This window comes from Nilaparvata lugens, chromosome 7 (assembly GCF_014356525.2).
Source record: "Nilaparvata lugens isolate BPH chromosome 7, ASM1435652v1, whole genome shotgun sequence".
NCBI lineage: Eukaryota > Metazoa > Arthropoda > Insecta > Hemiptera > Delphacidae > Nilaparvata > Nilaparvata lugens.
The window spans coordinates 53,971,268-53,985,532 of NC_052510.1; the positions used below are offsets into that span (position 1 = coordinate 53,971,268).

The 14,265-nt window shown below is 32.4% G+C and overlaps 1 protein-coding gene across 7 annotated transcripts in view; it reads right to left on the bottom strand.

Moving 5' to 3' along the window:
* LOC111045932 (protein sickie) overlaps nt 1-14,265 on the bottom strand; it is a 512,310-nt gene that overhangs the window by 132,079 nt on the left and 365,966 nt on the right. For 6 of the 7 annotated variants that reach the window (XM_039433161.1, XM_039433165.1, XM_039433164.1 and 3 more), the window contains 5 exons: nt 12,567-12,802; nt 10,709-11,006; nt 8,687-8,822; nt 6,961-6,987; nt 804-965 (listed from right to left, as the gene is read on the bottom strand). In XM_039433161.1, the coding sequence (XP_039289095.1) occupies nt 804-965; nt 6,961-6,987; nt 8,687-8,822; nt 10,709-11,006; nt 12,567-12,802 (859 nt within the window). The remainder of the gene's footprint in view (nt 1-803; nt 966-6,960; nt 6,988-8,686; nt 8,823-10,708; nt 11,007-12,566; nt 12,803-14,265) is intronic. The other variant, XM_039433162.1, reaches the window with a different exon arrangement.

Below are 14,265 nucleotides of genomic sequence, written 5' to 3' on the forward strand. Positions count from 1 at the left end.
TTTTTTGCTTTGGATAGAATATACACTGTACATCATGCAAATTGCTTCTTACAAAAAACTGTTAGATTGTACAATTCTTTGAATACGATTCTAGATATATTCGCTGATAATTTGCGCAATTTTAGTGAACAATGTTATCAAGCTCTTAAATTATAAATGTTTAATCAATTTTCAGACCATAAAAATTTAAAATTCAAATTCTTCTTCTATAATAGGCTTGCTACCTATTCTCTTTTTTCAATTTGCCTTTTTTTTCTTAGTCTTTTCTATTTTCTATTGTGTCTTGTGTTATTCCTATTTTTAATCTTTCTTCCAACTATTTTTATTGCTATTTTTAGTTGTTTTTTCTTTCTTACTAATTTAGTTTCAGTTTGTGTAAACAATTGATTTTCAATGAGGCTTGTTTTGGCATAAAGCTGTAAGCCTCTATATGTTGTTGTGTGTAATTTTTCTATTCATGTAAATAAAAAAAAAAATAGTTCACAAAAGGATTATTACTTGCAGTTCGTCATGGATAATGAAATAGATGAGTACAATAAGTACATCATCAAAATGATAGAGAGAGTAAAAATAAGGTAACCTTGTGCTAGTCCTTTCCCAAATTTAGAAAAGGTTACACATAGTCCTTAATAGGTGAAGTCTTGTAGTTGTTCACTTCACAAAATTTTCAGTCCTTAATTATTTTCACAACTTAGATTTATTGGTCTCTTTTTGTGCCTGGTAATATTTTTCTTTGTTGAATTTGAGACACTTTGTTTCTGAAACTAACCAATAAAGTTATTCAATATTTTTGTGTAACTTGCCTGTTGGGTGTGCCCTGGGACATCTGACTAGGGGTGGGACTAGTGGGCTGGGACGAATGGTGTCCCTGTCCCGCCTGAATGTTGTACGGAATGCTATAATAGGGCTCCACTTCTTCCGAGCGCTGTAGCATCGATGGATACAGCTTTTCAGATTTGGTCGATCTGCAACAAAATTATTATTACAAAATCAACCAGTTTCAAAGACAACTTTCAAAATTAGATTTCCCAGCAATAATATGTTTTGCTCGATGATGCCCACATATGCCTAAGGTTTTCACTTGTGCGTGGGTGATGAGATGGTATCAGGATAGCATAAACAAACAACCATGCGCTTGGTGGGATTCGAACCCTAGACCATAGAGAAAAAAATCAAATCTGATAGCTTTTTATTCACAAAAACATTATACAAATTTATAAAATTCATTTAAACATCTAACAGTGAATACTCTCCTAATTTTGCAATGTTGTAATGTTATAAATGAAATGGGTTTTTCAAGACCTGGCATGTGTTAAATCAATCAATCAATCAATCAATCTCCACAAAGACTTGAGTTAGTGAGTTGAGAGTGAGTTCTTTCAATTTGATTGAGATTATGTTCTCATGTTTTGTACATATTGTAATTGAATTTATTAATACTTATTGAATTTTATAATTTTCGGATAATTTTTCATACTTAATAGAAAAATCAAGATGGTAATATTCAATCTCTGCCTAGATTCTTCCGGCAATAGCTTATTAATGGCCGACTGAGCTAACTGCGTCCTCCTAATATAACAATAATAGAGTTATGAGTGGAGATATTTATCCAGAATAAAAGCATAAGGTTAAAGGACTGAGAAAGTCCACAAAAAAATATTTTAGTATATTAAGATTGTATGTAATCTACATAATTAATCAGAATAAAAGCAATGAAAATTTCACTTTTCTATCAATCTTCATATATAGGCCTATTTATCTTCATAAAAGTGTTTTCATAACCTTATTTGGACTATTTTTATCAAAATTAGGGAGAGAACGAGTTTTGGTTTATCCTGTTGATTCTCTCCCAATCATTAATTTGATATTGTGATTTTAGAATGTAATAAATAATAAACATATTATGTGATTTTCTGAACGTGTAATTATTTTGCAAAAATAATGCTTCCATAGGACAGTAGATTTTAATATACATCACTCCTTCTATCCTACAATTCCAATGGGAACTTTATAAACATCAAGTTCCTTCCATACAAATACACAATTTTGTTACAAGTATAACAACTTCTATGAAATCAGTTTTCTTAAATAATACAATACTATTTCGAAAGATACCTACAAATATTTCAGGTTATTAATAGTGATCATATCTTCCTCACACTGTTACAAAATTTATATTAATTTAACGCAGGAAAAACATTTTATCCATCAACTTAAGCACACACACAGATGAGGAATGAAAAGAATAATTTTCTGTGATAAAGCTTGATACGAAGCAAAACATTTCCCTCACAACATTCAAAGCTTAATAATTGTCAAAATAATAATTTTCAACTTGTTTCTTCATCGAAACCGAGGTTCAAATATTATTTGCCGAGAAAAACTTCGAGCATGCGACCCATAATATGATCCTACATTCCTACAATTAACACAGAGCATGATTTTCATATAAGGATATGATGATCATCAAGTATTATGTTGATGTAAACATGCTTTTTATTCAAACGTTCAACAGTTACTCAATAGGAAATTGATTATAATGAATGGATATTAAATCTAGGGAATATTCCAAATATCTTTTTTTAATTTTTAATCCGAGGGAAGAAATGTTTTGATAAATGACTACTTAATCATGATTGCAAACTCGAAACTAATGTGAAAACTAAACAAGTTATGTTGCAATGATCTGGAGAATACAATAGAGTCTCTCTAATAAATTCAAACTATTTTGAAACTACAACACTGTGCAGTGATTATCCTCTATCTAGCGTGAGTACTGTGGCTTAGAAACTAGATAACTAGCTCTTACTTTTCCTCATCTAAAAAGAGGAAATACGAAACAAGGATTGTGATGTACAACATCCTGAGACGATACTCTCAGTAGATTGAAGTCCTTTTATCCAGTGCAATAATTTTCCAACGTTCTCATAAACTTCTCATGATAATGATCACATTCTACAATGGTCGAATCAGTTTATTACTCATCGACTACTAGATACATGTAATCAGTAGTACAGTCAACATTCATGAAGTTGCTGTTGTGAATTAAGATCGAGCTACGACCTTGAAATAGGAGGAAAACGCCTTGTAATTTTGTTTCATGCTTATTATTCAAATGGACTTGTGATGAATCATGAGAATTCCCTTTTTCCTGCTTCTTCTTTGAAGCCTTCACTTGAGATGTGCATAATCTAAGAGACTGATGAATCAGTGCCTTCTTATAAACTCAAGCCCACAACTGGAATAAACACGTCATAGACACCAACTATTACGTCACAATATTATACGTAATACGTCATACCTTATGACGTAAAATTAGTGGATATCTATGACGCTTTTATTCTTTAGTTGTTGGACCTGATGCTATGAATTGAAAGGTACTGGCTGAATGTTGAGTACATTGTTTACTTTATCCGAATACAAATATTCTAACCATCAATAGAACATAGTTGAATATCTGACTGGTTTAGTTTGGATATTTAGAGATTTCCAACTGGCAAAATAATATTTCAATAAAATTGGATGGGTTTTGTTGTCATGTATGACACTATTATTATCAGAATAATATCTTAATTCATTTTTTTAATGTTGATTGTCACTAAACTAGTCTCAGAGACTAACCATTAATTTTCATTTCAATATAAATCTTACAATATGAAAAACTATTTTTGAACTAAAGAACTTTAGTTCATCCATTGATGACACAAGCTAACCATTGATATTCATTTCAATATAAATCTTACAATATGAAAAACTATTTTTGAACTAAAGAACTTTAGTTCATTCATTGATGACCCAAGTAGTTTTGAAATTATGAGAGCAGTTAACATTATATAGCCTGCATTCACTATCACGAATTGATTTTAAACTAGTCCAAAAGGACTCAAACTAAATAATTTAAACTAGTCCTAATATATTTGTGTTCTTATTTCATTAGTCCAAAAAGCTTCATTCTCTTCAGCCTCATGGTACAATAAGATAGGTAGATTTTGAACTAGTTTAAAAGGCTTCCTTCTCTTTAGTCTCCTGGTACGATAAGATAGGTAGATTTTTAACTAGTTTAAAAGGCTTCCTTCTCTTCAGCCTCCTGGTACGATAAGATAGGTAGATTTTTAACTAGTTTAAAAGGCTTCCTTCTCTTCAGCCTCCTGGTACGATAAAATAGGTAGATTTGTAACTAGTTTAAAAGGCTTCCTTCTCTTCAGCCTCCTGGTACGATAAGATAGGTAGATTTTTAACTAGTTTAAAAGGCTTCTTCTCTTCAGCCTCCTGGTACGATAAGATAGGTAGATTTTTAACTAGTTTAAAAGGCTTCCTTCTCTTCAGCCTCCTGGTACGATAAAATAGGTAGATTTGTAACTAGTTTAAAAGGCTTCCTTCTCTTCAGCCTCCTGGTACGATAAGATAGGTAGATTTTTAACTAGTTTAAAAGGCTTCCTTCTCTTCAGCCTCCTGGTACGATAAGATAGGTAGATTTTTAACTAGTTTAAAAGGTTTCCTTCTCTTCAGCCTCCTGGTACGATAAGAACATAATATCTAAATACCTGAGATTATGACATAAACCGATATTTACTAAAACATCTCATTTTTCTCAAGACTAAACTATAACAACTGTAATATTAAAGACGATTCTAGAATTTGTTGAAATAAATAGGAACTTTTCAACGAGAATTATTAGTTACAAAAAACGTAATGCAGGAATCATACATAATACGGTAAACTCTCACGATAAAAACCGCAGGTTTTACAGTTCTCATTGTTGTGTGTTGAACTATCTCAATTTGTAACAACTGTAATATTCAAGTCATTTTTGGAATTTGTTGAAATAAATAGGAAATTTTCAACATAAATTAATAGTTACATAAAACGTAATCCAGGAATCATAAATACTGTAAAACCTAACAATAAAAACCGTAGGTGTAGTTGTTTTTCAGTTCTTATTGCTGTGGGTTAAACTATCTCAATTTGGTTTATAGGCTACTATAGGCTACAATATCATTGTCTCAACTATGAATGATTGGGATAGGAAAAACAGGCTTAAAGCCCAAAACTGTTCCTTTCCCAAATTTAGATAGAAATTGTATAAATTATCTCAATTTCTATTCACATACGGTCAAATTGATTTAATCTACTCGCAAATTGAAAGAAATAATTATAAAATCCCGAAATAAATATAACCTAAGAACGTCAAGACATTCTGAATGTGACATCACCAATGGGTATTAATTATAAATAAATGAAATCAAGAATCATATTGATGATTTTGCTCTTGAAACGATTAAAATGAAAAAATGCCTTGTCATACACATTCTTCAACACTGCGAGTCTTAAAAACCATTTATCAAAATATCAGCCAACTGGGAAATAATTATGATGAGTCGAATTAAATTATTCAAAACATATCAGGCACACAAAAGTAAATAATGGATTCATGCTCAACACAATTTTGTGAATGATATCATTGAGAGTCCTTAATACCTTTAAGCAGAAACAGGTTTATATTGTTCCCTTTTTTGGGCGTCATTTTTCAACAATAAAAAATGGAAAATTACCTAAATTTTTAGGTGAGATACAAGAAAGTCTTGCTTGTCCTTAAACATTTCATCTTGAAATTTCTAATTGTGTAATACACACCGTGATTCAAAAAAGAATACCATAACTTTGAAAATCTGTATTTAATCAAGGAAACATAATAGAAACTTGGGTTATAAATCAAAATGAAGAGTATTAAAATAAGTTTTTCCCCCACTAGAAAGCAAGTTCACAAATGTTCAATGTGACCCCCTCCAGACACTCGAGTGATATCAATACGATACTCGAACTCGTTCCACACCCTCAGTAGCATATCGGGCGTAACAGTTTGTATAGCTGCTGTTATTTCTTGTTCGAGCTCCTCAATGTTAGCTGGTAGAGGCGGTCGATACACCTTATCTTTAACGTAGGCTACCCCATAGAAAAAAATCGCTGGGGTGAGGTCAGGGCCAACAACAAACTGTTACGCCCGATATGCTACTGAGGGTGTGGAACGAGTTCGAGTATCGAATTGATATCACTCTAGTGTCTGGAGGTCACATTGAACATTTGTGAACTTGTTTTCTAGTGGGGAAAAAATTATTTTCATACTTTTCATTTTGATTTACAACCCAAGTTTCTATTATATTTCCTTGATTAAATACAGATTTTCAAAGTTGTGGTATTCTTTTTGAATCACGGTGTATGTAGCTAATAAATCGATGAATGTGGAGAAAATTTCATTAAATAAAGGGGGTTAAAAAAATGAGACGGGGCCGACGAAAACAAAGGATGGACAGGTAGAAGTTCCAGTGACCCTTCAGAGGTCACCTTTTGTTATCGAATTTCGACATTTTCGTGGTATATTTTTAAGGTTTCCACTCCGCGGAATATTCTGGTGGACCAGTCTGGTTACTCAAAGACAATTTCAGCTGTAAACCAGGTAGTCGGGGTGACACCTAGACGGCGACCCCAATAAAACACACGGGTCCGCTAATGAGGGTAATGAAGTGGAATCAAATGACAATAAAGTATGCTAGTCGAGAGATAGAGAATGAACCTTTTTTGAACAATAGCCCCAATGTACAGGTAGTGCGGTCCCGTCTCGTTTCTTTTTCCCAATAAAGGATATGAAAAAGTTAAGGATCAAAAGTAATTCGGATATTTGAATCACAATGGAATGTTCTATTCGAATAATAGTATCCGAACAGTAGACAGTGAACTACAAAGTTTTAGTGCTCTCTCTCTATTGGTGTTAAGGACTCGTATTAATACCGCAACGCAATCAGTATTATAATTCCTCAGTTTTGGATCGAAGCATAGGGTGAACAAAGCGTGAGTAAAATAAAATACATTAATCAATGGTTGTTTTCCTTGTTTCAACACACCGACAAACCACAGAAGCGTTGTAAAAATAAAATCGTTCACAATGCAAGACATAAACTGTACCTTGGGAATGTCCGATCTCGGAGGTAGCTGGAAAATTGAAATCGATTATCTAACTGAATTAATAAATTTAGAATTAATACAGCGAGAGCTCCAATAAGAAGGTTTAAAAATTTACTGTTCTATTTAACACATAGCAATTTAGGATGGTTCAATATACAAGACTGGTGAAAATTATGGAGACTGCTTGATATTTCTTTTTCAAGGATAATTTGACAGTGGGTTTCTTCGATGAAGAAATTCGAATTAAAATAACTACAATTCTGTCATTCTAAAATTTTGGTCAACCATCTTGGATCTGCCATTTTGAATCCAACGTCATTTCTTTAAATGGGAATATGGTTATATGATACATGATTTCGATAGAAAATAATATTATCGATTTTTTAATTCATTTCAAAAGAAAAAAATTGGCGAAAACCGCCAATATCAATATCTCAAACCGTTTCAATTTCGAAGATATTAATATTTAGGTTAATGATATTAAAATATACAAATGAATCTTAAAAAATACAGAATAAATGAGTACATCTAAAATTAGACAGATCAAAATTTTCTGTTCAAAGTGTTAAATATGTGAGTGGATTATACTATAATGTTAAATGACACTTGAAAATGTAAAATGTACAGTACTGAATTATTTTATTTTTGTATTATTTATTAGTATCTCAACATATGAATATCTTTGAATCGGTTCGAGATATTGGTGTGAAGTTCTTATTTATTATATATTTTTCACAAAGAAGCACTGATTGGGAGAGAAAAACTAAGGATACTACTTGTACTATTTCTCTCCCAAATTTAGATAACATTTTAAAAGTCCAAAGTAGGGTTATGATTTCACTTTACTAAAATGCTGTCCATTTTCACTCAAAAACAACGAATTGCCTTCTTGCCATTCATTATCTCTTGAAATTTTGTAACGAAATCATGTATCATTTATGACCATTTATTTAAAAAAATGGAGTTGGATACAATATTTTGAAGGGACAGAAAAATAGTTTTATTAATTTGAATAAGATGCCCAATGAATCCTACTGTCAAATAATTATTGTTGAAGAAATAATAATATAAGAAATTAGCTGTTTCCATAATTTTCACCAAGATGTGGGAATCTAGCTTTAGAGGAAATTCAAACATTCATTCAGTGTTCAAAATATATTTTCACTATTTTATCAGACCATTCATTCACAACTCAATTCATTACATTCAACAGAGAAAAAACGTTCGACCTATATTTCAAATTTGGCCTCGTAAACCCTATTTGTTCAGGATATGCCTATATTTGATAAACACTATTTGAAAGAAGTTTAAGGTATTCTAGAGTCGTCAAACCAATGATTAAGTTATAAAATGAAACACTCACTAAAACTTAGTTTTTGTTGTTTTTTAGTGAAAATGGACCAAATTTTAGAAAAATGAAACCATAACCCTATTTCGGACATTTAAAATGTTATCTAAATTTGGGAAAGAAATAGTACAAGGAGTATCCTTAGTTTTTCTATCCCAATCAGTGCTACGTTGTAAAAATTATAAATAAATAAATAAATAAAAAATAAATAAACACTTCACTGTCAATCAGTTTAAATATGGGTATTTTGGAAAATGGAATGATTAAAATTAAACTCTCACTAAAGGACTTCACTGTCAATCAGTTTAAAAAATGGGGTATCATGAATCACACAAAGATAAATTGGGAATATTCTGATTGGAGTAGTGTATTGCTTACCTAATACTATTACTTCTGCTGAGCCTATGACTGGGGTTGGGTGAGCCAGAGCCTAGGATTCGTGTGTGGGTGAGACTTGCTCTATGGTGTAACTGCGCCGGTAGCGATTCTATGCTATCAGCTTCCACCATTCCCACTGAAACATAATTCATTTCATTAAATTACAGAATTTACATTCATTAACAGAATTCGTTCCTTAGATTTGAAAGGATTACCAACGGAAGATTAAATTGTACAATCTCTGTTAAACCATAGAGAAACGATAGCATAAGTAGATATCCCATGGTATAGGGCGTTTATGTCGCAACTTTTACTGTTATCTCAAGCCGATAGTTCACGTAGTTCTTTCCCGTGAAGCTGTGTGACGCTAGGAGTCTCTCATACTGTGCCGTTCATACACTCTCACCCCAACAAAACAGTAAAACTCGACAATATTCGGCTTGAGATAACAGTAAAAGTTGCGACATAAACGTCCTATACCATGGGATATCTACTTACGCTATTGTTTCTCTATGGTTAAACTATGGTGGTTTGGCGATGTACTTATGACACTCTTTTGTTACCACTATTCATTATCTAGAAAATGATTATGAAAACCATATAAAATAAACCCATATTGTTCCCTTCAAAAATTGCATTCAGTGAACTGAGAGTCATTCATGTCAATCCGTCAACTCTATGTGCTTAGCTTATTTAAATATTTCAAGAAACATAGAAGCTTATTTTCAAGAATTAATGTAACTCGTAGAACAAGATACAATTTACATGGATATGTTACTTATGATTCTAATTTAGCGGTCATTCGAAAGCAGCTACTATACATCGTTCCAAAGACTGTAAACTGCATCACAAACGAGCTCATCGGTAAACAGTTTGTTCCAATAAATATTGAAAACTGGATACTTTACAATTATTACTTTCAACTTAATATTGTATGAGATCAAAATTTCTTCAACTTTTGAAACTATTCATTATTGTCAGGATTAATTCACTATTGATAGCATATATATTAAATATACTTTCCATTGATTGCATGAAAAGATTCCATTTCAAATTATCAGCTTAAGATTTAGAAATGGTTAATAAGTCTCTACTCCTACTGGCGAACAAGTGTTTCACTTATGCCAGTAGTTTTTCACCTCCAGCCGTATTTTACAGATAGTTGATATAGATATTTAGAATGATAATTATTGTTTTTTCTAATTGTCACGTCATCTTTGTATTCTTTTTGTGTTTTTGGTGGAATAAATTGAATTGAATTGAAAAAAAAATGGATCAAGCATTCTGAAAGTAACCATTTATCAAAAAAAGATGCCTATGATCGAACGAGCCAAAATTTTGTTCCACCCGAACTCCTTCAAGATTAACAGACAATGATCGATACAAATACAATTATCTACAGCTATGGTATTACATTCAGTCGCCAGAGAGCAACCATTAGCGGCCCAGTGTAAAGCAAGCTGAGACACCAGGATTGGGATACTTCCTTCCAAGCTTATCAATGCCAATGAAAGTCAGTGACTACTCGAAAGAAGACATTTTTCAACATGAAATTTCCCATAATCTACAAATCTACTCTCATACTCCTAACTAGTATTAATCAAACTCTTATACATTCATTTTCCTGTCTACGAAGTCTTTAACTGAGTAGAAGGGGTTATTCAAGAGAAATGTTTCTAAAATCTGTTTGAACCTCCTGTGATTAAGTTGCCTCGCGTCAATAGGAAGCTTATTCATCAATTTAATTACACAATTTGAGGGACTTTGCAAAAGTAGCTTTTAAGAGGTTGAAGTTTTTATTTTTATACTCATTATATTTAATACAGTATTAATAATGATAAGAATACTTTATTTGTCATTAAACAAGAATATTGCAATAGGCTGCAATTACAGGCACCTGCAAAGAAACCTTGCTTAGTTAAGGATCATTGTGTGTTTATTTTTCTCAATAAAGAAACTGAATTTTAATTGAAACTAAATATAAAATACTTTGAGAATATAAGGATTGATAAAATGTCTGACCAGTGGTAGCACGGGCCGGTAAGGATGCGGTGTAGGCAGAGGTGTGTCTGAGCCAGGAGCTGTAGGGACTAGAGAGAGAGGCGAGGTCGGCATAGTTGGAGTCGGACAGCGAGCCACTGTCTCTGTCGCGCTCGGCGTGATGGGGGTGTGGCGTCCGCGACTTGGGCAGACTCTGCGAGCCCTGGAACAGGCGCTCCCGCACGCTCGCCGTCAGCTGACTGCCGCCTGGTGAGCCCGGGGCGCCCGAACCGCCCCCGTACACCTTCAGGTCCGTCTGGGTGCCGCCTGACACCTTCACCTAAACAAATTAACAATTTATCAGAACATTTTTAAACCGAAAAATATAATAGATTACAGGTGTCGTACTTCAGGACCGATTAGATTACAGTAGATTACAGGGCGTAATTACGACTTGACAAATTCAAACGCCTACCTACAGTAGGTCAGTTGATGAAATAAAAATTATTATTATATTTGAAGGCTTATTAAATCTTGCAATCATACAATGCTTTGAGGTTAGGCCATGCTTTCACGATAATTTTTATTCGAGTTGACTTTCATTATTGTACTTAAATCATTTCGAAAACCTTATTTAAATTAAAATTTATTGTATCCCTTATAATTTATTTACTTTTATCTTTTCTTCATTCTCAGAAATGACTAAATGAGGATTTTTTTATTTTAAATATTATTATACAAATTTCGATTTGCAACGGTCACCAGCGGGCAAAGTTTATTCTTTTGCTGGTGATGCCATATATAATACGTAAATTATATATACATATGTAAAGAGATATTTATGATTTTGTATTATTATTTTCTTATTTTCAAGTTAACACTTGTATTTTGTTTAAATTTATTGTTCATCATTTTTGATTTGCTCTTTATTTGTGATTGTTTTTTTTAAATGGCGAAATAAATGATTTGATATGATATATGATTTCAAAACTTAATCTATTATTTCTTTATTTATGACTTCTTTTTATTATTTAATTTGAAAACTTGAAGTCAAATCTACTTGAATTATTCAAGTTTCCATACCTCAAAAGTATAATTACAAAATAAAAAAATCTTATTAATCTCAGTTTTCTTCTTACTGTACATACATTTCTATTTAGCTATTTTTATGCATTCTACATTGACTGTCAACTATTTTTATCTCATTTTCCCAATAGTAGGTTGGATTGTACCTTCAAGATTCAAGTTGAATCCATAATTGAAACCTGTTCAACATCTGCAACACTTGAAGAAAGGTCTACATTTGAATAGTGGATTTAAGTTTCTGTTCTTGTAAACTAGACATCAACTTTGCAAAATACATTCATTTTATACAGAACTTGGATTAATGTAAACGTGACTATTGTAAACGCCTCTTTAGGAGTTGGGATTTTGCTTTTAAATGGCGTTTAAATTGTATTTCAATGCTGGTATTATTCAGAAGTTTTTGAGAATTAAGACTATTACTACCACGGTATTTAGATGAAAACGGTAGTGGTCATGAAATGTGTGCGCAGTGGCCAGCCAGCTAGATTGCGTCATCGCTACCAACCGAGGTTTTTAACACCTATTGGTAATTTATGAAACTTATTTGTTAAAAACAGAGGATTGGATATAAAATGACGTCAGCTACACCGGAAATTTAGCACAAACATGCGCGTGACACCTACCGTCTTCTTCTATTTACCGTGATTACTACTACTATTCATTCAGAATAGTATAATAGATTCTACTATTACTTTAAGAATACATTTTGAAAGCAACAGGAACTCGACGAACTGGAATCTTGATGTACTGAAGTTGTCTAATTCTTGATCAACTGAGATCTTGATGAAATAAATGTCAGCCTTTATTTATGTACCTTAGTGCGTGGAACAGCTGACACCTGGGCAGTCCTAGTTTCGCCACTGTGCGTCTTACCGCCGGCTCCGTTGATGGGCCGCTTGACGTAGCCGAACGAAGGCGGCACTCCACGCACCTTACTGCTGCCGCCCCCTCCACTGCTGCCTCCACCGCCTCCGCCCTTGCTGCCGCCCCCGCCCTTCCGATCGCCATTGCACAGCTCCACCTCGCTGACGCCCAGCTCCTCTTTCGATCCTTCAAATCAAAAAACAACAACAAGTAAGATTAATAATAGATTTAAAATAATCTAATACAATCTATAAATGTACGGGAAAAATTGAGCTAATACATTAAGGACGAGATAAAACAATTGACGAAGAGAAGATTCAACTAAGCTATTGGAATAAAAATCAATGAATGACATCCAAAGAGAACTCTAATATTTTTAGACGCAAAAGTCACTGAACATTTAGTTGTTCAGAGCAAGACTAGATCAATTTGAAATTATTTCTCATTCCAAATAATATTTATAATCATTTCTATGTTGAAATTGTTCTCCATTTCCTATAATACATTTTTAGGGTCCATCTGGTCCATGTGTTATTCATTTACCAACATCACAGGCTGAATCAATTTACTAGGTCTTGTTTTTTGGTCTTCTTTCAACCAACTCCCACCGTCCAGTGACTTCAGCGCCACTCTGTAGATGTGAAATATTAAATAAGAATAAATTAATGATGAAATTAGGAGTTTGAAGAAGTCTGACATATAAGTATGTAGTACATAACAGAACAAGTATTAATTAGAAACATTGGGACATGCAATTTAGGAATAAACAGAGAAAATTCAATACGATATTGACAAACAATTCCTATAATATAATCATTTACAGAGACATTTTATATGTTACAAGTCTTACATTTTAGTGAAGCAGAAAATTCATTTATTTATTTGCAAAAATACAAACGTACATGAAGTTTGATTTTTGGTCCTTCAAAATGATTTCTTTAATATGTGAATATTACCTATAATAGTGCTAATAATGTGAAATATTTCTTCTATGTTTGGTTTTGAAGCATCTAAATTTAAAAATCAACTTTGTGAAAATAATTAAGGACTGACAATTTTGTGAAGTGAACAGTAACAACAAGACAACCTATATCGGACTATGTGTAACCTTATATAAATTTGAGAGAGGAATAAGACAAGGTTACCTTATTTTTTCTCTCCCTATCATTTCTATGATGTACTTATTGTTTGAATCAAAAAAGATACTAAAGATTTACCGCAAATTGTAAAAACAATACGTCACACAAACTGTAAAATTTGTCAGAAATTCATTTGTATGCAATTACATAAAATGTGTCTTTTGTTGATGTGTTTGTTATTCGAGTTTTTGTAGAGGTAGAATCTAAAAATTCACGTTCGAGTAAAAATCTACTTATTAAAGTCTTTCAAACAATTTGTTCCCTAGAAAATTATACAAAATTTTCAGTACACTTCAAGTTTAACTGTAATTACTGAGGGCTAAGAGGACATAGGAAATCCTTTCTTTGATTATCCTTAACGCCTCAATCAATTCTTATTTTCTCAACAATTTTGTTGATAAGATACCTATAACCTAAGTATAATAAGATTTTATTTTTCTTCAGTATAAACATTATAAACTTTTTTATTCATTGCAAGATATGATCAAGGTTTTTGAGAGATGTCAAGAT